This window comes from Chelonus insularis, unplaced genomic scaffold (assembly GCF_013357705.1).
Source record: "Chelonus insularis isolate UGA/USDA-ARS -01 unplaced genomic scaffold, ASM1335770v1 contig_129_pilon, whole genome shotgun sequence".
In the NCBI taxonomy this organism is placed as follows: domain Eukaryota; kingdom Metazoa; phylum Arthropoda; class Insecta; order Hymenoptera; family Braconidae; genus Chelonus; species Chelonus insularis.
In genome coordinates this window covers 41,627-66,113 of record NW_023276369.1, presented here as the reverse complement: position 1 = coordinate 66,113, position 24,487 = coordinate 41,627, and the positions used below count along the sequence as shown (strand labels likewise).

The following is a 24,487-nucleotide window of genomic DNA, read 5'->3' as shown; positions in this document are numbered from 1 at the left end:
ATAATTTCGAATGTCTTTTAACAATTGTATATTATTTATAACAATTGCAATTTCTAATAGGCAATAAAAAAAGAATTCTACCTATGAAAAAATAAATTTTGTTAATGGATCAGAAAATATTAACAATAGCAGACTAATGAATTCTTTTTTAATAACAAACTCAATTTTTTTATCAATAATACACAATCAAAAAACTACATTTATGGTTATTTCCTATCATATCTTTTTTTCAAATTCATCTAATCCTTAAAAAAGAGATAAAAGGGATTTTAATTATTTAAAATGAATAGCAATTGCAATTGCAAGCAATATGCAATTATGAAAGAGTATGTATTGATCATTTAATTAGTAGAATCTTTAATTACTCAAACATCCAAAAATTTTTATCTGATGGCAATTGCTAGCTCAAGCTTGTTCAATTCTGCAATACTTGACTGATAAAACTATAAAAAACCTACCTAGTTGCGTCACTGAGAAAAATTTTTTTACATTTTACTGAGCAGCCTAGTAAATTTTACTGGGACACTTAGTAAAATGTAAAAAAAAAATTCTCAGAGTAGTTTATACTAGATATATTTCTACCTGGGGAAGATATAATTTTTTCGAAAGCTTTTATAATTTCAACAATTTCTGGTTGGAATAGTTAGAATACACATAAATAATACGTATTATCATTATTAGCTCTATTTTTTATTAAGTGTAACATTCTTTATTTTACCTCCAGCCCCCTACCATTTGTTTATGAGCCAGGAAACATCTTTGGGATGATAATCTCCACTGTAGAAAATGTTGATTTAGATTTTAATTATCAATTTTTACTATTTGTTTATTGTGTATAAATTCTGAAAAAAACACACAAAATCATTCCCAATGGATTTTGACCGAACAAATGTTTCTACTCTCTCAAATTAAATCAGTAAAAACCACTGTGATCACCCCTGATTCAAATCACTAACTATTTACTGATTGTCAGCACCAGTTCAATCGTTCATTCACAGTTGTTTCTACTGATTCAGTTTAAAAGAATAAAATTTTGAAAAATATTTTTTAGAAAATTTATGTACACAACTAACATTAATTTCTACCTCTCAATTTAGTTTCATTATTGACTTTACAAAGTATTGATCTCTTTTGTAAAATTATCACATAGTAAAATGTGTAAATGAAAAAAAAGAGAAGCATGGGAAAGCCCAAACAGTAGAGCATCTGACATGTAACTGAGGGATACAAATTTTATTTGTGATCTTATCAGCAGTCGTTTTTTAAACAGAAAAAATAATAATTTTGGTAAAATAACCAAAGAAATTCGAAGGTAATTACATTTTTTGTTATTAAAGTCTTGTATTGTTGAAAATAATAAGAACAAAATTGGACAATTACTTGTAGTTGGTATCCTGGTTCATTAAAATACGATTATGGAGCAGAAATAAAAGTAATAATGATGAAAAATTTCCATTTTCTTGAAAAGATCCTCCAATGTTGAACTCCACTGTATCTCCTATCTTTGTAAATATTCATTAAGCTGTTGAAATAATAGTAGTATTGTGCTCATAACAATTTATTACTCGATTTACGTCTCGAGTGTAATAAAACCGGACGTGTGTGTGTAAATATATATGTATCGTTAAAAGAACAACGTGAAAGATATATAAGTGGAAACTTAGAGGAAAATCGCTGATCTTTAATAACTCAAACGCATCATACATTCTCATCTGTACAATAACGATTATAATTAATTTCTTAATGACTCCCTCAGTAATTTTTCACAATTTTTCATTATTGGAACATGATTGTCTTTGGTCACGAAACATTCTCCCATATATATGTCGTAATCACTCCTTCAATTTTTTACACATGCTTTCTCTATCTTCACAGCCTTCGTTGTCTTTGTTAAGGCTCCTGGAACACAGAATGGAACCCTTTGTTTTATTCATCAGGATTCAATTCATCACAAGTGTTTGATGTAGTATCATCATTGCTATCAGGAGTGGAAGACAGGGTCCGATGAAACTTGTACGTCCTTGAACTGCAATGAAATTAAATTTTATTCAGTCATTTATTTTTCACAAGTTATGGATAGAACAAAACATATTAGAGAAAAGTAGTTTTTTTTCAATGAGTTATAAATATTTAACAAGTACAGATTAATAAAGACTGTGCTGTCACTAATGAGAAACAGTCGTAAAGAGAACTGATATCGATGTCAAAAATTATACCACCATGCATTGATGAAGAGAGTGAATGACGAGCTACAATGTATGCGTGATTATGTAAAAATCGATTATTAATAAGAAGTGGTAAGTTTTGACGTTTGTTTATTGATTAAGAAAACTATGAGAACGGTTTTGATGTAATGAGTTTGTTTTAGACTTGTTTTAAAGATTGATTTAGTCTTCAGTACTTTATAATATTTTTTGAAGCTTCAAGTTAATAATTATGACTTTTTTTATTATGGGAATAAAGTTTTTGTTCTATATCACACATTTTGTATAGGACAAAGAAATAAAAACAGCGATGGTTTGACTTTTTTTTAGAATGAACTCCCAATAAATCCTTTTGATTCCTGGGATATGTAAATGTACGACACTACTGCCGTATGATAGCACATATTTTAAATTACAAGTGATCATATATGAATGCATTAATATTTTCTGTACTAAAAATCTGACAGTTACGGAAGTTCATATCATTTTTATCATATTCATCATTGATTTTTTTCCTACATCATAGTTTATTTTTTTATATTTATACATTATAATTCTAGACACAAATGGTCCTTATTTATAAATTTATAATGATGAATTCAGAAAAGAAAAAAAAGCAAATTGTCACTATTTTGACACTGTAACTCTAAAGTTGTAATAAAATATTTAAGCTAAAGTTCGTTAATGTTCGAAAATGTAACTTATTAAATCGACTATGTCTCATTATTATAATAAAATACTTTTTAATGTTTAAATAATAGATACCAGTTGAAACCTATTTGAATAATTCATTTTAATTTCTCTTTTCGAGGAAAATTCACACAAACCACATAGAACTTTGATGTTACACTTTCTTTTTTTCTCTCTATTTTTCTTACAAGCACACGTTCTCTTACAATAACATTCGATAATTACTTTCTATATTATTCATAGTCTTTTTAACAAAAAAAAAAACAATGACAAACATGTTTGAATAAAAGTGCGAATATTCAAAGTCAAACAATTATTTAACTGAAATAAAACGTCTGTGTTTTTTATGTCATCAAAGCTTTATATTATTGTTATTTATCAATGATATCTCGCTTTATATATGATGAAAAAAAATTTTTCTACTGTTATTATTCATCTATTTTTTTCCATTTGATAATAGGATTATAACAATTCAATAGCATTGTTTCGTAATATTTAAAAATACTTTATTATAAGAAACTTTTAACGAATATTATTCGATGAGCTTTTATCTATTGTTCACATTTTTAATCCACTATTTAATAATAATCTGATGAATACCATTGAGTAATATATTATTGGATAAAATTGATCCAATATAATCTTTATTTTTATAAACATTAACTAACAAGTAAGATAGAAGCAACTTGATTTTTTTTTAATAATAAATTGCTCATTGAACCGAATTGAACAGTGAATTATTTATTCTTTTGAAAATTTTCAAAATTCTATTTTATAACTCATAATTATATTTATTACAATTATTTTTTAAATGTGTTATTTGCAATAAAAAGATAGTGAAACTTTTATATAAATTAGAATTTGATTGATTAATTTTGTTAAGTCTTAGAAGGAATCTCTCTACTCTCTAAGTAAGTTTCTGAGACTATTTATAGCTAATATCAATAATGAGATCCAACAAGTCTCAACACTTCCATGAATGTTTCATCTATATAATTTCTAAGATGAATATTAAAATGGTATATTTAATTTGATTGACATTCATTCGAATCATATCTACTAAATTTATCAAATGCAATAGTTATTATTTATTAACTATTGAGTGTAATACAGACTATTTTCAATTAGACATCATTCTATTCATTTTAGAAGTAGAAATATTTCTGTTCAACAGTGGATTTTGGGTTGTTGTATTAATTATTTTACTAAGGCACCTTTTAAGTCTCAAGTTTACTTATAAGAACTCAAAATTTACTATCGAATAGAAGAAATATTTTTACATTCAAATTTTGAGACGTGGGCTTGTCACTTTTTGCTCTTAAATTTAGTGAAAAAATTCTCTCTGTGTATAATTTAAAAGAAATAAGTTTTATAAAACAATTTGTTGCCAATTTAATAATTAAGGATGACCAACTATCAAAGGCTATTTGCAAGTACATATCACTCTAGTAGATTTTACACTTCAGATATGAATAAACGTTATTTAATCTAAATTATGGTAATAATCTAAAGTGCGTGACGACTTTCTACTCCCATGTGGTAGCACAAAAATACTATTAACAAAAAAAATCGTGACTTAGCGCTCCCTGTATGAACGTGATGTTAAGCATCCTTTGTTTCCATCGCAATTGGCCGTTTTAACTAGATATAACCCCTGTCAATCATGAGTGGGATCTTGAACGGCGTAGAAACGATTATTTAACAATTTGATCGAAACCAGCACGATTGTTGGCTTTAGAGGAAAATAAATATAAAAAGAAGAAAAAGGACATAATGGAAAATGCGAAAGATGTAACTAGCGTATATATTTTTGTCTATAGATGTCTTCAAGAGATATATACATGTGGAGAAATATATATATATATATATGGAATGATTCGTCTAACGAGAAAATCGAAGATGGTTAAGAGCAATTTCTTTGAGTCGCTCCACAGCTTTTCCGGTTTCTTTATTTTTCTTGTTCGTTTTTCTTTTTTTCCCCTGTGACCACCTGAATCCGTCTCCGATTTGCCGCGAGCTTTCCACACCATCGTCATTCGCACGTACTTGCCTTTCACTACTATTTCTTATCGTAATGTTTTTTGCTTTGTATTTTCTTTCTTATTTCCTGTTTTTTTTCTCACGTTGTTATTTTATTTCTATGATATTTAATGAAAACTGTGATCAAAAATCTTGCATTAAGGATTCAATCTAAGAAAATCCAAATTATATATCAACTACATCATATATTTATTAATCGATTAATTTTTAAACAACACTGAGTCGATTGGTAATTTTGTGTGCAATTAATTTTCATTGGAGAAATGTATGTCGAATTTCTAATGTAAGGAATGATAGATTATTCTACTATGTAACTCGATGGTTTTACATTATTATTGATCTAAATGTGAATTTTGAACTTTCAGTTAATTTAAAACTTGAGCGAAAAAGTTAATAAATATTCGTAGTAGGAACTGTGGATTAATAAATTAAAAGACATACTTTGTCTTGGGGTATTTTCATACGCGGTTAATCCGTTACAAGGCAGCTTGTCGTGACACATTTTCATTAAAGGGTATTTTGTCTGGGTTATTTGAACTCTGGATATTTTAATGTATGCCAGAATTTTCAAGATGTCTGATATTGTGATGATTAAATGAACAAGGTGACTGCAAAATGAATATTGGGAATTTTATAAAAGGTTAATTGAAAATATAAATAAATCTTTTTAGCAAATTATTTTAATAAATTTATCCTGTTAATGTAAAACAAAAAATTCTTTTTCAAAGTGGATAATTACTGTATAATTTTCTTTTATATCTATATTTGACCTCGATACCCTAGAATCCATTTAAACACATACTTATATATGAGTATTATCTCTATGTGGGAAGCGAGACAAATGTATTTTTGATCCAACATTGAGTTAATATAATGAACTGTCATCCATTGATGAATTAGAATTGAGTCAGTTTTGTTTCCTACTAATATTTTTCTGATTGAATTAGTGAATATTCACTAACACTTACTACTAAATTGACTAAATAATTTTATGCTTAAATAAAAGTTAATATTTACTGAATTAATTGAAAAGAACAACGGACAGAATGATTGATACATATATACATATCAAGATGAAACTGATAAATTGTACATATACAGTGTATATGCTGTAAGGGAACAAGACTGACCTTCTGAATTCTTATACAAGGTTTGGCCATCATTCAACTAGTGAATAACCCTTAAAATCAGTTTTAATATTTAGCCCAGACTCAAACATGGAATATAAACACTTAGGATATATAGAACATTGTGGAGAACCTACTTTTTAATAGGAAAACATGAATAGCCATCACTAGCTCCACACTATCAGATCAAGTCTATCATGTTTCAATGTTGGATCAGAACTTGTTAACCGTGCTTTTAGGCTAGAAATATAGAATAGTGATTTTTTTTTCGTATCCATGAGTTACCATCAAACAGAATCTGCTAATATCCTTGTGTTATTTTTCACTATCTAATCTATCTCATTTTAAATCGTTTTAATTGATCGTAAAAATAGTTCAATAATTTCATTCAACTCCATCTAAATGTGTTGCTCAGCAATATGCTAGTCATGCTGTCTGTTAGAGTTGATGTAACGTTCATATCATCTAGATATTTGCATAAAATTACACCACACGTAAGTCTGATGTAGACACATAGTTAGAATCAATGAATTTTTCACCAAAACGAAAATGCAACTCTTTGTTGAATTACTTCCTCTGAAAAAGCTCAACTGTTATCAGAGAAAACAAAAGATTATATTAGATTTACTGTATTATACTTTCCACTATTTTCTGATGTTTATTAAAACTTGGATAATAAGTTACATAGATTTGCTTGTGGGGATAAATAAGTGTTATACCAATACTCCCGTTACTAATCCTCATAACGAAATAGCGAGTTATAGACGTCGAGTAAATTGAATTTACCATCGACGATTGGTGGTTGGAACTAAATTTGACCTGCACTCTCAGTTAGTTCGATAATTAGAGAATCGAAGCGAATAATGAAAAACATCAATATCCAATAAATTTACATCGTTATCAACTTCTTGCCATTTGATTGTTGCTGATTGAAGTAAATATTCGTAAATTGATTACTGACACATAGGTACATATATCAAATGACTTACCTAAAATATTGGTTTCTCTTAAGTCCTCAAAACGTTCAGTAGCTCGTTCACTCGTTCTAACTATTGATACACATCTTTAAAAATTAACAAAAATTTTATTTTAGAACGATTAAGATAAAGTGTAAAGAGAATTTAGAAACTTGTTATTAACCTCACGTTAATCCTTCCAACAGTTAAATGATGTGGACCCACTTCAAGTCGCAAACTTGATACAGTTGATAAGAGATCACGATGGCGGATGATCATTTCAGAGTCTGCTTTCACCTGTAAGAATATTTTTGTTGTAATTAGAAGCTTTTCTCAAAAACTTTGCCCATCATTTACAGCTTTACTTTTATTTTTTTTTGTGAGTAATTATGATCAAAGCATTGCAATTGTATAGAACAAAATTGAAATAACTGCTGCGCGTTAATTGGAACGTTTGCTCAGTAATTTTAATTTAACTTATCTTTGATGATAGTTATAGAGAGTGCTTACTTTAAGTCTTTTAATTACTTCTGCTGAATAAGTATTTTTTTTTATTTATTTGACTATTATAAACCTGCCGATTTATATTTCTAGATTGAAATGTATAATTATAAAAAATAATTTTTAGGTCATCAATTAGAAAAAAATCATTCTATATTTTTCATAGTGCAAATTTAAATTTCAAAATTTTTGAAAATTGTATTAATATATTTTTGTAATTTCATGATAGTAAAATTGATAGTTTTAATTATTTTTTAATTGACGAGAAAGTTTGCAAGTAATTTATTGTTTCATAATTTGATATTTGTTGGGTGATTTAGTTGAAAGTTTAGTTTAATAAAGATGACATTTAAATTATTATCCATATAGAGAAGAATGTAGGATTATGGTCCAATCTTTAATATGGTTCATTCGTTTTTCCCAGAAAAATATTAAAAAGTAACTTTTTCGAAATAAACACAAACTTCAAAAAGTGACAATTGGTGAGACTTCAACAGAGTAAAATGTAATTGAATAAAAACAAAAAGTGATCCATAATTCTACTTTCTTTTTCATATATACGTTTGTGTAGTAACTATTTTTTACATAAAATAATAATTGCATTCAAGAAGTTCCCTAAATGAGATAATAATCTTTTCAATCAACTATTTCCTAATCAATTTTTTCTCTTTAGTAAACATTTTTTATGTCCATTTTCGTTAGTCAATAAACTTCCAAGTAATTCTCTATTAGATATCGAACGACAATTTTTTTTTAACATTAAATTTTTCTATTAACATGGAAAACTTTCTGTGACCTAAATTTTGTAGACTTGTCCAATCGACAAACTTTTTATCCCATAGTTTTTTGCAATAAAAGTAGTTTAATTGTCAATAGCTAATTTTTTCACTCATAGAGTTGAGAATCAATAAAAAAAATTCAATGTATTTTAAATTAATAAATGGATGAAATACCAACCTTGATATCGTTAATAAACCACGTGATTTGTGCTGCTGGATAAGATTTTCCACTTGTGCAATTAAGAGCCAGAATATCACCAGTAGCATATATATTTTCCACGCCTGTGATAGTCGGGCCCTCAGTTGGAGGAGCTGTATGTCAATGAGCATAAAAAAATATTTTCTTTTTTAGTATTTTTTCGCACAATATATCTGGTATAATTTAACGAGAGTATGCTACAATTTTTTCATTACTTCTTCACATTAATTGCTTTGAGTTTGACTCACGCGATGCACTATTGAAACCGGAATCTCAATTAAATAACCACCTGAGGGCATTTTTTTTGTTCTACAATTATCGCACACTAGAAGCCTGTGAGATATAATTATTTTTTTGTATAATTTTGACCACATAAACTTAGTAAAGATTCGAAGGTTGTATTAATATTTCTAAACTAAGTTTGTTATATATAAATCATGGAATGAGTAAGTAATTATTTTAATAATGCTACTTTTATTTCATAAATCAATATCTTATCTGATAGAATTTCAATCTTTAAAAAAAATCAATTGGTTTGCATAATGATAGTAACTTAATCTATTCACGTTTATGAGGGAAAAAATATTTCATTATGGAATAAGTAATTAAAAGATAACAAATCAAAGATAAAGTTTCTGTTATTGAATCGATCAAACTTTGATTCGAAGTTAAGTAAGTAAAATTTTCATTAAAACTTCATTGTAATCGAAATAAACTGAAACATTGCCAAATTTCCTCATAGAAGTTTATTAATTTTTTCGTGAAATCATGTTTGTAGAAAAATATTCTGAAACAATAATTTATCAATTAGATGGAAAAATAATAAAAAAAAGATACTTATAATTGGTTTGAAATGATTGTTTTGTAAAAATAAATAGAAAGTTATTTATGATGTGCCACTTATTGCGACTAACTCACTTAGCAATCTTTGTGATTAGAAGAAAAAATTGCCTCATGTCATGGGAATTTTTAATTATACAGTTAAGCCTCATTTTTTAATCATAACAATTAGGGTCAAGTACAATAAATGTGATTGGTAGGGTAATATAACAGCTAGAATTAATCCCATTTTTATTACTATTTATTTACCTGCTTATTTTTCTTCAATAATAAGGGTAAAAAAGTTGTTGTAATGAATTTGAATTTTTTATCACGATCATAGCCATGTAAATGAAAGTTTAATCAATAATATATCAAAGATAATCATCAGATTGATTCAAAGTTTTATTTTTTATTGAAGTACCAAATTATTGTAATTTTCAATATTTTAATTTTCAAATAAGTATACCATGAAATAGTTGGATTTAATCTAAATCTGTTTTAATTCATCTAGATTTCGATTATAGAATTTTTCAAACTTGATTAGATTTAACTTGATCTGATCATATTCATTTAAATTGAATGCATCTAAATTAGTTCAGAGCTGAGAGTTTGGATCTCGATAGAAATAATATACACCGTTGGTTCAGATATGATTTCACGTAACTAAATACTAATTGCACATGAACTCTCACAGTCTCTTCTATACACCAATGATATTCTAAATATATTTCCTGAATATGTGAATGCAATTTATACTTATGATTAATAGGATAAAGTTTTTACATTAAAAAAAAGTTTACTTTCAATTACACTCTAATGAATTTGAAACTTTCTCATGTTTAGAGTCATGAATAAAAATTCTTAGTCTGAATTTTTGAAATATTTGATTGTCTAATTAATTATTTTATTTTTATGTTCACTTATTGATGATATTGATTTAAAAAAAACATTAATGAAGCATTTTGCTTTTACAACAGCTAGTACTTACAGAATAATACTGTTTTCTGATAGTATCGAAACTTTTTTTTTTAGAGCGACATGAACTTTCTGTAATAACTGTAAATTTTTTGTCAATTGAATCTATTTTAAGAAGATTACATTGTATTACTATTAAAACAGTAAATTTCCATAATGTTCATTACTTTGATTAACTCATTTTTGAAATAAATTTTTTTTCTCAGTAGCCAAACGACAGTATCTACAAGTTTAGATCTATAGATCCCTACAAAAAGCTTGAATTCTAATTACAGTGTACTGATATTTTGATGAATTAATTTATTACTAAAAGAATAATAACCTAATAAATTATATTTGGTTATTATTTTACATAATAATGTGGTATAAAACGAATATATCTCTAGATAAGGAAAAAAATGCCTCGACTGTTCTTTTACGAGGTAGTAAAAAAATTGCCACAAAAGAAAAGAAACTTCTCACAAGAATTGCACTTATGATATAAAAAAAAAAATAAAAATTTGCAACTCTTCTCTTAAAGTTCTTTTTTCAAAAAATTTAATAGAAATATCACCTCAATGGTGGCACTTTCGTTTTTAAGTATTTATTCAATATTGATTGAATTCCAGCATTTTTATTGCTTTACGTAATATTTAAAGGTGTCATGGACAAGTTAGTAAATGATATCATAAAAGTATAATTCTTCTCAATTTGTTGTTTTTTTTTTTTTTTAAAATTTAACATCAGCGAGGTAAACTCGTAAACACGTCACCGATCTCGTGTGGTCACGATGAAGGTAAACGATTTGCTGAGTCACCAAACTTCGATACTTAGTAGCAATAAAAATACATGAAAGAGAAGACAAGTTGGCGATAAGGTTGAACAAATTGCTCACGATCAATAGCTACTGTCGTCCAAGATAATTACTTGGTGATAAAATATTTGTTTTTTTTACCAAATTTCATTTCCTACATCTCTCTAGATCATTTGATTTTTACTCGTTTCAAAGTTTTCTTTTATTTACCAATAACTTCCATGTAGGCTTGCCCATGAGCTGTAGCAAATTGCGGAGCTTCAGCGCTAACTTCGCATTTATATACTCCTGTAGCATCCAAAGTTACTTGCTGTAGTATCACCTTCTGACTATCAGGCTTATGAGGCTGTAAAGATAAAAATAATTGTCCAGACAATTGATTTTATTTTTTTTAAGAGCAAAAATAAGAGGAAAATCATAAAAGTAAAATGCTCGTGACGAGAATTTGTACTTAGAAAGAGCATTGTATGTTAGAAATGAAAAAATATTAACAATAGAAAATAGTTTTTGCTTTAAAATAAATAGAATATAAAAGAAATCTTCGTGCAAAGACTGTGGATATATACAATAATTATTTTAATTGCTGTTTTAAATGCATAAGTCTATTATAAGCGTCCGTATATTGATATATCTTCCTAGAAAATAAACTGCAAAATACTTTATGCAGATAGGCCTCTGGCATAGAACGTTCCTAGATTATGATACAAAAATAAAGAGAAAATGAAGCGGAAAGCTTAGGAATTATGAAGTATAAGCACGCGCACCAGATCTGCAAGATTTTGCAACATATATTGCGCTTGGTTATTTTTTATGTTAGATGGATAATTTATTGTGAACTAGTTTAGAAATAATGGAAATGAAGTCTTTATTATTTTTGTATTAAAATAATTGGATTAAATTTGTTTTTTACGATTTAATTAAAGTTTTATTCTTTCGATAATACGAAGTCTAAGTTTACAAACTTAATTTATTCATAAATTAATAAATAATGAAATGAATTCATAAATTTGAATTTATCTTTTTAATTATAGAAAAAAATCACCCAGTACACTTATTAAATTAAAAAAAGCTTTTTCAAGTTTTTGTTTATTCAAATCCATACATTTTATATATATATGAAAAAATTGTTGCAAGCAAGTTTTATTTTCTATGATTTTTGAAACATTCTTACAAAAAAATTTTTAAATCATTTTTTAAAATTCTTTATTGTCGGAGTTTATAACAAAATTCAACCATTACTTTATATTAGTTTATAATACATCACAATAAAGATTCTCACCGTTATATATATGATATTTAAGTGTTTTAATAATGATGGAACTACGTCTTAGACTAAGTTTATATTACTCTCATAAATGTTCTTATTATTATTTTTTGAAGATAATATTGAGGACTGATTTAAAAGATTATTATGTAGACTAAATACCATTGAAGTTAGTTCATGAGAGTCTTTCAGTCTGTTAGAACATACTTTTTTGAATCTTGTTTTAACTCAATAAAGGAATTTAAAATATAATGCAAAATGAGTTTATTTATTCATAGAAATAAATATCCTTAGCCTAATTTTTCCAACCTTTATTTAGAAAATAAACGAGTTTAACGTAAGTGATATTTAATCAAAATGATTGCCTTTAAGTTCCAGTGATAATCATTGACTTCGAGCGATGAAATTTAATTTCACTTTACCATTTACATGAATAACTTGCACAATTTGAAATATTTTAATTATATTTTCTCTTTTACAGTATAAATTGCTTTACTGAATTCATATTCAATGTTTGGAATAGTTGGACAAATAAGCTAGAAAAATTACATTCTCCGTGATGTGATATTATATTTTTTTCTCTTTTATACTTAGGCTCATCGCTATGACCGGGATTTGGATTATTATTGAACAGGAAAGGAAAGAATGATGATAGAAGAATGTTGGGACCAAGCATATTTCAAGGGTAAGTTTAACATGAATTATGAAAGAAGGTTTTATTAAAAATAACTATGATATAATAGGTGAAAATAATCTATAACAAGTGGCAAATGTCTTTAATTTCTATTAATATTAAGATATTCAATAATAAATAGCACATTAAGTTACTAGGTGTCTCAATAAAAAGCGAGACTGACATATTCTAGGACTGACATTTGGCCATGGTTGATTGGAATGATTTATAAATAAACAAGCCTTACAATCTATTTATAGTATAGAGTTTATGGTAAGAATTAATTATTTAAGCTAGAAGAAATAAAAACATCTAAACTTATCAGAGTAACAAATTTAATTTAAGCTTCAAAATCGTCACTGAACTGAAAATCGATTTTAGACAGTGGGTATTTAATTTTTATCAATCAAATGAATCAGAAAAAAATTAATTATTCTTATATTTGATGGAATGATGATTACTCAGAATTACTTGTATTACAGTGAATAAAATCGCTTTCATTTTTAAATAATGAAATTTGTCAATTTAAGCTTAGAAATAAAGATAAAACTTGACATAGAAGTAATAAAAAAAAAAACTAGTACTCGTAAAGTACTTTGAATAACTCACATAAACGTTGATGCCCTCCACTTCGTAAATGTGTTGGCTTTGATCCGAGTTCACGTACTTGTAAAATTCATCATTATCTTTATACCAAAGCACTGAGTACAGTTGGTCGGATTGCAAATTATACCTGAAATGTAGAAGTTTTAAATTTGTATTTAACATTGATAAAATGATATAGAATTTGGTGTAAATTTCAGGAAGCAATATTAACAAGTATATAATACCCATATACATAGATAACGAACTCAGAGGATAAATGAGGTAACTTATAAGTTACTGATATATTCACGGTCTAGATTCTCTATAGTTTGACGCAACAGTTTCAATAAATTTAAGATGTACTTTAAGCAGTTTGAATCTTACAAGAATTTACACTTCTCACAGTTGAAATTTAGCGGAAAAATTTCTCCATCAACTTCCATAAATTTATAAATCCGAAATAATGGAATAGGAAATATATGCAAGAAACTTTTTAATATTTTATACAATCATTTTAAATAAAATTAAATCGAAGTCTCTCAGCTTTTTTACATAAATACTCCTCCAATCTCTTGAGGTAATCTACTTCTTTTGTGATATAGAGATCTTAGTGGACATCAGCTGCATCCATTTCCATAGGTATTTCCGATTTATGTATTCATGTCTCTTGAAAGTTAGGAATATCGACAGATTGATAATATACAAAATGTTATAAAATGCATTCTTTACATACACATAGAGTGTATTAAATATTCTTCTATGAACTGGTTTATTTTACATAACATGAACCATAAATATATAGAAGGATATGTAACTTCAATCATTCGAATTATTTGTATGCTTAAAGGCAAAAGAAAAGCTAAAAAATACACCATCAGATATTGATGGTATCGTAAAATTACTCATGATTGTATATTAATAAAGAGTATTTCTTTTGAAAATGAAAGAAAAGAATGTTCGTACTCAACTTCAGTGATATATTTTTTTTATCATTTTGGAAAGAGCAAATCTTTGTTTCTGCTATAGTTGCTATTTAAACTATAATTATTGTTTAATTACTGTTTTTTTGCAGATCAAGTTTTTTTGATAACTAATAAAAAGATAATATTTTTGAAAAGTCATCCGAATTAATGGAAATAAATAAATATGTCATTTTAAAAAAATATCTAGATCAGATTATACATAATACCACTGAACTTAGAGTTTAATCTTAAAAAGTCTATGAAGATTGATGAGTTAATTATTAACTTGGAGAATTATTTATTACTGTATTTATTATTTATTGTTTATTACTAAGTAGTCGTAAGGAAAGTTTCATTTAGATTTATACGATGTATTTGTTATCAGCAAACGAGCACTAGTATCTTTGAATCATAATGGAACTAAGAGTTCGAAACTGATATTGTATTTATCCTTGTGAGAATTGAGGTCTGTTGCAAAAGGAATTTAACCACAGTTAGTTACAGCAGGTTTAGTACAATTTAGGCTTGGTACCGTGGGATTGATTTGCATCCGTTGGTTCATTTGTCAGATCATATCCTTAGAGACTTGCGAGACGTTTTGACCCTCTAGAGTCTTCTCTCATCAAGATCTTGTATTCCACGTAGAGTTTCAATGACTATTTTCGGTCGATTCAGTAATTTGCTCGATAAAACGAAAAGTAAGTTTAATAGAAAAGAATTGAAAACTTCGTTTAAATTTTTTTTTTAAATAAATAAAAAAGCTTTGTGAGAATTGAAATAATTTTCAGGAATAAATTACGATTTAAATACTCTAGGTTAATGATGATTTAATAGTTCAAAGTTTTAAAAAAATTCTTGATAAATTATTAAGAACTTTCATTTTAAATTAATTGAATTCAATTAAATACATTTTTCTTTCTTTTTATTTTGGAAATATTAGAAATGTATTCGATGAAGATAAATTATGGCAAACACTAAATTGAATTGATTGAGAAAGCAAGACATAGAAAAAGAACGAATTTTTCTGATCTTAGCATGTAAAGAAGGATTATCATTTATGGTGCTTTTTTCTAGAAATAAGAAGTCATAACTTATTGATTCTATTTCGTATCAGTAATGCTAATAATGATATCCTTTTCAGTAACAGTAATGCTTATCCTTTATACGTGTAAGTTATTTGGCAATTACTTTGCTATATTTTTCTGAAATAAACTTTCTCTTGATACAACAGAACCATTTACATTAACTTTATGCAATCTAGATAATTCTTTACATTCAAGAACATTGCAGAAATATTTACCTTTAATATTATTCTTTTGAACGAAGTCAAGAGTTAATAAATTTATGTATCTTATCAATAAAATACAAGTTATGTGTTATCGATTCTAATTGAAAAAAATGTTTAATCAAATTTGTCTTAACAAAGTTACACAAAAATCTAATAAATTGTTAAAGTTTTGGGAACGAAAAAATGCAAATATTTAAAAACATCAAAGAAAAGTTTAAAATATTTCTTATTTTTCCATCATCTAGTTAGGGTATTGATGAATACAAAATATAAGTAATATATTTATTAAAATAAAATAAATCATCATTATAAAATTGGAAATTCTTTATTGAATGTGTTTAAAGTCAATAAAAAGAAACTTAATAATGTAACACAAATTTTATTTTTAACTTTTTTAAATGTTTTTTTTTTTTATGCCATGGATTGTTATGTATGTAGATCAACACAGAGGAAAGAGGGTCAACTTTTATGACTCTTGGCCTGAGAGAGACTCATGAAGTAAAAGAGAAGAATTACTCCTTCACTTCCTCATGTGACCATTCCAACCACAGAACGTTTCGTAAATTCAAGTTGTTCATTATTCATTTGAATTAATCCTCATACATTGTTGTTGTAATATTATTCTTCTAATTAATAGCATGATAAATATCCTACTTATTATAATAAACATGTAATTTTTTTGTGATTTTATTGTTTCAGTCTTTTATGATAATTTAAATAGTTATCAATTGAATACTATTTAAATCATCATAAAAAATTAAAACAATAAATTACATTCAATTTTGACTGATTTTCAACCAAACTATAATAACAGTCTGACAATAGTTCAAAAATTATCGTGCAATTGAAGATAACCAAACCCGAGTAAAAATGATCAATTTTTTTGGCGCTCTCAAAGGCGGCCTGATTCGAGCCTAAATTAGTTTTCAGGATCACAACGCACCCAGTTTGAGTTAAAATTACTTTTTAGGACCACAAGACGACTAATTTAAGCCGAAAAATATGTTTGAAACTTAAAAAAAGAATTTATTATAAAACCACTGCAAATCCAAGTGCATTCTTGTTATACATCTAAATGTGTTAAATATGACGTTATCCATTTGATTGACATGTAGTCACTTTTAGTGCGTTTCTAGTTGATAAAAAATGGCAACATTCTTAATCAAATGGGTGATGTCATATTTAACACGTTTAGATGTGTAACAAGAATGCACTTGGATTTAGAATCAGTTCTAAGTTGTGTAATTATCTGTTGAATGTAATTGGTCCCACGTCAATATCATTTTTTTGTTCTCGAAATAATCGAGACGAAAATTGAATCCGAACGTACAGACATACAGACGTACGCACATACATGCACAGACGTCCATTTAACAACTATTGTATTTGACTCTTGGGACCTTGAAACGCGAAAATGTGTCAAAATTTGGGATTCAACAAATCAGACTCATTGCGATAACTTCCCACTAAGAAGTTAATAACTTTCATGCTTTCAGATTTATACGTATAACATCTTTCATCAATTAGCCTTTTCCCAACGTAAGCTTCTTAATACTTGTTCATTTATGTAGTAGTTGCCCAAGTCCATCTTTGTATGGAAAATTACTTAATTATAATTTAACAGATCTATCAATACTAGGTTACTCATACTAAAAATTTCTGTATGTTATTTTACCCGAGTAAAAATGATCAATTTTTAGGCACGCCCAAAGGAGGCCCGATTCAAGTCCAAATCATTTTTCAGGCTCACAGAAAATACTTTTAGGCTTGAATTGGGCGCGTTGTGAGCCTGGAAAATAATTTTTGGGCTTGAATTGGGCTCCTTCGAAATTTAGGCTTGTAATGGGCTCGTTTTGGGCACTGAAAATTTCTCGAAGTCAAGATTGGGCTTCAATCGGGTCTGTATTAGACTTATTTATTCTTACTCGGGTAATACATTTTGCAAATACATCATTTTATTAGATTTGTAATGTAATTATAAATTGACGAAACGTCCTTCCTTCAATGATTTCTGATTAGATGAGTGATTTCGGTTCAATTTAAAGCTGAGAAATATGAAATTGAATGAAATTTTGACGAAATACTGAAATGATAGGAAGAAAGCTCGGAATTAGTGGGCAAACTGAAATGAAATATTCTCTTTTGTTTTTTTTTGTCTCTGAAAGCTCGACTAACTCTATTGATAGCAGGTTCCCTAGTTCTGATTTCCGACATGATTTTTATTTAACAGAAGCTTCATCTGTCCATAACATTCAGTGAGATTGTCTTTTTTGAATTTTACTGATTGCACGATGAATAATTCTTTACGCTACTCTTATAATTTTTTACATTTGCACAAACAGAATCATTGATTGAATTGTACATTGAACATAAAAAATCATATAAAATTTTCCTATAATTGGCAATATTTATATATTAATCTATTCAATAGATTTAAGATTAGTAAAAATAAAAAATAAATACGTCTGTGTCTTATTTCAATCGAATTACATATAAAATTAGTTCATATTATATATCAAGTTATTTAAAAACTATTTAATTTTTAATTTAGTTGAATAATTAAGTAAATAAATTATGCAAGTATTATTCATAATTTTGATTTAAAATGAAGCTAGCATAATAATTACATATGTTATATAAGAGAAAAAATATTGTCTTAGTTATTCAAAAGATGTTTATTTTAATAATCGTGCAAGAGAAATGCTACTCTAATTAATTAAAACGATTATTACAAATGTTTATTTATATATTACTAATATATAGAATTTTCATCTCAACAACTGTAAATAAATCATTATGTCTCACAGCTGCTTCATTCGAAATATTTATATAGCCTTCCACGGCTAAGCATAAAATCGCGTAATACAGTACACAGAGAGAATTTTTCCACTAAATGTAAGTGCAAAAGTGACAAGTCCACGTTTCAAAATTTAAAAGTAAAAATATTTCTATTCGATAGTAAATTTTGAGATATTGAAAGCTTACTTGAGACTTAAAGGGTGTCTTAGTAAGAGAATTACTTAAGATAACTCAAAAATTACTTACAACAACCCAAAATTCACTGTTGAACAGAACTATTTTTACTTATAAATTTTGAAACTTGGGCTTGTCATTTTTGCACGTACATTTAGTGAAAAAATTCTCTCCGTTTACAAATTGATGAAATTCTTGTGAGTCTAAGAAAAACTCGTGCGAGTTAAGTAATAAGGAAGACCAGTAACAAATGTTGGTTCAGAGATAAGAAATCGGCACGCAGAAATAATCTTCAATCATTGTTACAGTATTGCAGAGCCGAAAATTCAGAAGCTACAAAAGATAGTTAGTGAATCAACGGCGATGGGAGAAAAATACTCTCAGCGATTTGGAGCATCTGGACATGTGAAATCGTAGAGACAAGTGTGAGTATATATTCTCTGAATATAAAACAATGGAAAGAATGAAGTTGACTGTAAAATGAAAAATGGGTCGGAGCTTAGTTTGTGCCCTGATGGCGCACTTCCCATTAATTAAAATCCTTAATTGTGTCATCTTTTGGTTTTGTTGTTTATAAAAAAAAACACCTGGACTTAATTTGTTCAAACTTCTTTCAGATCTTCTTCACTATATTATTATAGTCGTCTCGTTCTCAGGATTACAAACGTAGTATCGCCTTCGTACTACAACACAACCACACATTCAGAGATAGAAAAAGAGAGCCCTCTATGACTCTCTACCAGCTTCCGGGTAACTCTCATAACGTTTTTTGTGCGCGGCACGGTCACACGTTCAGAGATTCAAGTAAGAAATTTTAATCAAAAAAGAGGAAAAAATGGGAAAAAGTAAAAGAAAACGTGAGCGAGAGGAAGAAAGAGAAGAACGGGAAAAGATTTGGAAAAAGTTAAAAGGATTAGAATCGCTTTTACATAAAATTACAGGGACAATAGTAAGCGAGCAAAACCACTCTGCTAACGAACAATCTTCGAATTCAGGTGAGTGTAAAAAGAAGAGTGGTTGCTTAATGACGATGTGCCCACACGAGTGGTGGGACAGATCGCTCAAGAATTTCAATAGAAAATTCAAAACAATGTGCCCACACGAGTGGTGGGACAGATTGTTCATTTCGAGTAATACTTGCACGAGTGGCAAGGTGTAATTTGGGGTCTACATGGCTTGTTGCAGAGAGTGCAAGCGAGGGAAATGGTACTGGAGATCAGCTAATCAATAATCCAGCCGATAGCTTACCGACCCACCCTGAACCGCAAGATAATTCAAATCTCACGCGACAGGGTACGCTAATGGACACTGAGGAAAGAAATATGGCGGAAACAGAGAAGGTCGATTCATCAACCGAGGTAGATGAGGAGACTCAACATATTTTAGGAAAGGACCCAAGACTTAAAAATACAAATATAGCTTCAATACACCCAGAAGTTGCAGCGAGATGGTCGTCATGGATTCCAGAGGGTCTTGAAAAAGAGATCAAGGAGAATCTCATTGCAGCTTATCCACGAGCTGAAAACGTTCTGTTAGAACCCCAGATTCTGAATGAAGAAGTCGCCGTAATAATGCAACCAGCGGCAAAGAAGCGAGATGAACATGCTGTCGAAACACAGAAATCATTAGGTTCAGCTATGATAGCCCTAGGCCTGGGGATTTCCTTAATATTGAAGGAAAAGGTCATTAAAGATGAGCACAGGAATCTGTTGTTAGAATATGTAAGTGACGCAGGGATGCTAATGGCTGAAACTCATCATCAAATGGCTATTAACAGAAGAGCATTTATTCTGCCAGGATTAGAAAAATCCAGGAAAGATGCTCTCGAAAGATGTCAACTCGACAAATATCTGTTTGGTGAAAAATTAGCGGAAAAAATCCAAACAACGAAAACAATTGAAAAGGCGGCTTCCGAACTTAAGCCTAAGCAAATAATGAAAAAATTTCCCTCGAAATCACAGAATCATTTAAACTGGAAGAACCCATCTTCGAAGAATCTGGGATATTCGAGGATGGGACAGAAGATGTACAATCCCCAAACTCAGAGAATGACGTCCAAGAGAGACTCGAGATATGCGAGCTCTCACAGCAGAACCAAAACAACTCACCGGTCATCGGATCGTCGTCACAAATAGAGGTAACCCACCATGCTGGGAGGTTAGGATCCTTTCTGGAGTCGTGGAAACTGGTCACTGCCAATGAAACTATCATAGGTTATATAGAGGGTTATAAGATCGAGTTTAGAGAAACTCCTTATCAGTCTAAGGAACCTGCGAGTCCTAACCTTATTAAGTTGGATAACTTGACAAATTATAAAATAACAGTAAATAAGTTATTGGAAGTAGGAGCTGTCAGACTTTGTTCTGACATTCAAGGACAGTTTATATCTTCCTATTTTCTAGTGGATAAACCAGATGGAACAAAGAGATTTATAATAAACTTAAAAAATCTCAATGAATTCATAGACACTAGTCATTTTAAGCTAGAAGATATAAAAATAGCTTCAAAACTTATATCACAGGGAGACTACTTGGCTGTAATTGATTTAAAGGATGCATACTTTCTTATACCAATGCATCAGGAGAGTAGAAAATATCTTAGATTTAGGTTCGAAAATAAACTGTACGAATTTGTTTGTTTACCATTTGGTTTATCCACAGCCCCATTCATTTTTACTAAGGTTTTAAGATCTGCACTTAATGTTGCACGAAAGAGGGGTTCACTATTAATTGCATATCTAGATGATATTTTGTGTGTAGGAAACACTTATGAAGAATGTACAAAGAATGTAGAGTCAACAGTGCAGCTTCTTGAGTCTTTAGGATTCATCGTAAATAAGGGAAAAAGTCAATTAATACCTGATAGAGAGTGTAAGTTTTTAGGGTTTTTGATAAACTCAAGTAGTATGACGTTAGAATTGCCAGAGTCAAAGAAACATAATTTATTAGAAAAGATTCAAAAAATAATGTATAAGGAAAAAGTAAAAATCAGATTATTAGCTCAACTTATTGGAAGTTTAGTGGCAGCTTGTCCAGCAATAAAATATGGTTGGCTCTATACAAAGAAGTTAGAGAGAGAGAAGTTTCTGTCGCTGTTGAAGAAGGATGGTAAATATGACTGCGTCATGAGGTTGCCAGAGCATTTGAGAGAGGATTTTGAATGGTGGAAAATAAATATTATGAACTCTAGAAACTCCTTTAAATTACCTAGTTATAAAAGGGTTATTTTTACTGACGCCTCTCTATCAGGTTGGGGAGCTTATTGTGAAGGTACTGGTACTCACGGGTCATGGTCTGTAGAAGAGAAAAAACACCATATAAATTATTTAGAGTTGCTTGCAATATTTTTCGCTTTAAAATCATTCGCTTCGGATCTTTACAATTGTAACATTCTCTTGAGAGTTGATAATACGACTGCAATCTCTTACATAAATCGAATGGGTGGTATTCAACATCAGAATTTAAATATTCTTGCTAGAGAAATTTGGCAGTGGTGTGAACAGAAAAACAATTGGATCTTTGCATCGTATATCCCCTCTCAAGAAAATGAAGATGCCGATCGAGAATCAAGAAAAAACAATGTCGACACTGAATGGGAGATTGGAAACGAATATTTTCGTAAAATAGTTAGAAAATATGGTACACCGGAAATAGATCTTTTCGCGAACAGAATTAATAAAAAATGCGAGGTTTTCTGTTCCTGGTTTCAAGACCCAGAAAGTTTCATCGTAGATGCGTTTACAATCAACTGGCATAACTGGTTTTTCTATGCGTTCCCTCCGTTTGCTATGATTCCTAGGGTCATTCAGAGAATTGTATCTGACAGAGCACGGGGTATATTAGTAGTCCCTTATTGGACCACTCAGGCTTGGTTTCCAGTTTTCGAGACTCTTTTAGTAGAAAAACCTATCGTTTTCAAACCATCTAAAAAACTTTTGTTATCACCTTGCAGATCATTAAATCATCCCTTGCATCAAAAAATGTTTTTGATTGTCGGCAAGCTATCCGGACAGCGTTCGAAAAAAGAGGACTTCCGTCATCAGCCGTAGAGATTGTAATACTATCGCTTGCAGAAGGAACAATAAAACAATATGCTGGTCCAATAAAAGAATGGTTTGGATTTTGCGAAGAAAAGAAGCAAGATCCATATAATATCACAGAAAATAATTTATTAGAATTTTTATCTCACAAGTTTCAAGCAGGAGCAGCTTATGGCTCCCTAAATTCAATGAGAGCAGCAATATCCCTATTATCAGAAAAAAGCCTATCATCCAGTCTATTATTAAATAGATTTTTCAAAGGTGTCTATCGAAATCGTCCTCTAAGGCCGAAGTATGATAAAACCTGGGATCCAAAGATAGTCTTAGATGTGTTAGAAACTTGGTTTCCCTTGGAAAGTTTAAAGTTGTCAAGGTTAACGTTAAAAGTAGCAACCTTGTTAGCATTAGGCACTGCTCATAGAATACAAACGTTGGCACTAATTAAAGTAAGTAAAATCAAAAAAGTAGAAGGAGGATTAGAAATAGAAATTGAAGATTTTACAAAAACATCTAAAAAAGGTGTAAATCAACCATTGCTGTTTTTACCCTATTTTAAAGACAAACCTCAACTATGTATTGCAAGCACAGTAGAAAAATATATTGAGGCTACTAATTCATTAAGAAATAATGTTGACAAACTGCTAATCACTTTTAAGAAACCTTACAAAGAAGCGTCTACTCAAACAATCAGTCGTTGGGTTAAGTCAGTGTTAACAGAAAGTGGTGTTCCAGAAGAATTTACCGCATATTCAACGCGACATGCATCCACATCAACTGCATATAAAAAAGGAATTGACATAAACACAATTAAGTCAACGGCTGGTTGGACGAAATCGTCAGAGGTTTTCGCAAGATTTTACAATAGACCAATTAAAGTATCGAAAAGCATATTCGCTGAAACAGTTTGTCTTCCAGCTAATATAATAAGTTATTAAGTTGAAATACTCTGCCTTCAGTTATAATCTAAGTAAAGTAATGCTGTAAGAAAATATGTAATTGGAAAAATAAATAAATAAAAAATTTTTTACCCAAAAAATTAGGACTCTAAACATCTACGTTTGTAATCCTGAGAACGAGACGACTATAATTGTACGATCAAACGAGCTCGCCGAAGGCGAGCGAAGTTCGATCGAAATTATATAAAGTCTCGTTCGAAAGGATTACATCCCAACCCCTTAAGTTTTAATTGTATAATATAATATTTAAAAGTCCCACCCCAAGTTTATTTATTTTTCATATCTGTAAAAATTATGAGAGTTACCCGGAAGCTGGTAGAGAGTCATAGAGGGCTCTCTTTTTCTATCTCTGAATGTGTGGTTGTGTTGTAGTACGAAGGCGATACTACGTTTGTAATCCTTTCGAACGAGACTTTATATAATTTCGATCGAACTTCGCTCGCCTTCGGCGAGCTCGTTTGATCGTACAATTTTTAAAATGAAATTTGTCCAAAGTCGATATCTTCAGTAGTTCTCGAGATATCGAAAACGAAAAAAAAACCTAACATACGCACGCACACATCTACGTACGTACATACATACATCCATGTTCAAACCTTCTAATATGCTTCTAAATGTTTTAAAACGTGAAAATATGATAAAATTACGAATTTCAAAAATC

At 29.1% G+C, this 24,487-nt stretch overlaps 2 protein-coding genes across 2 annotated transcripts in view; one reads left to right on the top strand and one right to left on the bottom strand.

Annotated features, from left to right (window-relative positions):
• Positions 1-313: 313 nt before the first annotated feature.
• The window catches only part of LOC118070049 (cell surface A33 antigen-like), a 55,825-nt gene continuing 31,651 nt past the window's right edge, over positions 314-24,487 (bottom strand). The window contains exons 3-8 of the mRNA XM_035088467.1: positions 13,633-13,756; positions 11,297-11,432; positions 8,476-8,609; positions 7,202-7,314; positions 7,051-7,124; positions 314-2,026 (exon numbers count right to left, since the gene is read on the bottom strand). Of these exons, the coding sequence (XP_034944358.1) occupies positions 1,941-2,026; positions 7,051-7,124; positions 7,202-7,314; positions 8,476-8,609; positions 11,297-11,432; positions 13,633-13,756 (667 nt within the window). The 3' untranslated portion in view covers positions 314-1,940. The remainder of the gene's footprint in view (positions 2,027-7,050; positions 7,125-7,201; positions 7,315-8,475; positions 8,610-11,296; positions 11,433-13,632; positions 13,757-24,487) is intronic.
• On the top strand, positions 19,783-23,088 carry LOC118070039 (uncharacterized). The gene is made up of 2 exons (XM_035088457.1): positions 19,783-20,968; positions 22,783-23,088. Exon 1 carries the CDS (start codon positions 20,133-20,135, stop codon positions 20,964-20,966), a length of 834 nt encoding a protein of 277 aa, XP_034944348.1. The 5' UTR covers positions 19,783-20,132; the 3' UTR covers positions 20,967-20,968; positions 22,783-23,088.

What these genes read in the sequence shown, in the direction of transcription:
- LOC118070039 (XM_035088457.1), top strand. Translation starts at nt 20,133, where the DNA reads ATGGACACTGAGGAAAGAAATATGGCGGAAACAGAGAAGGTCGATTCA.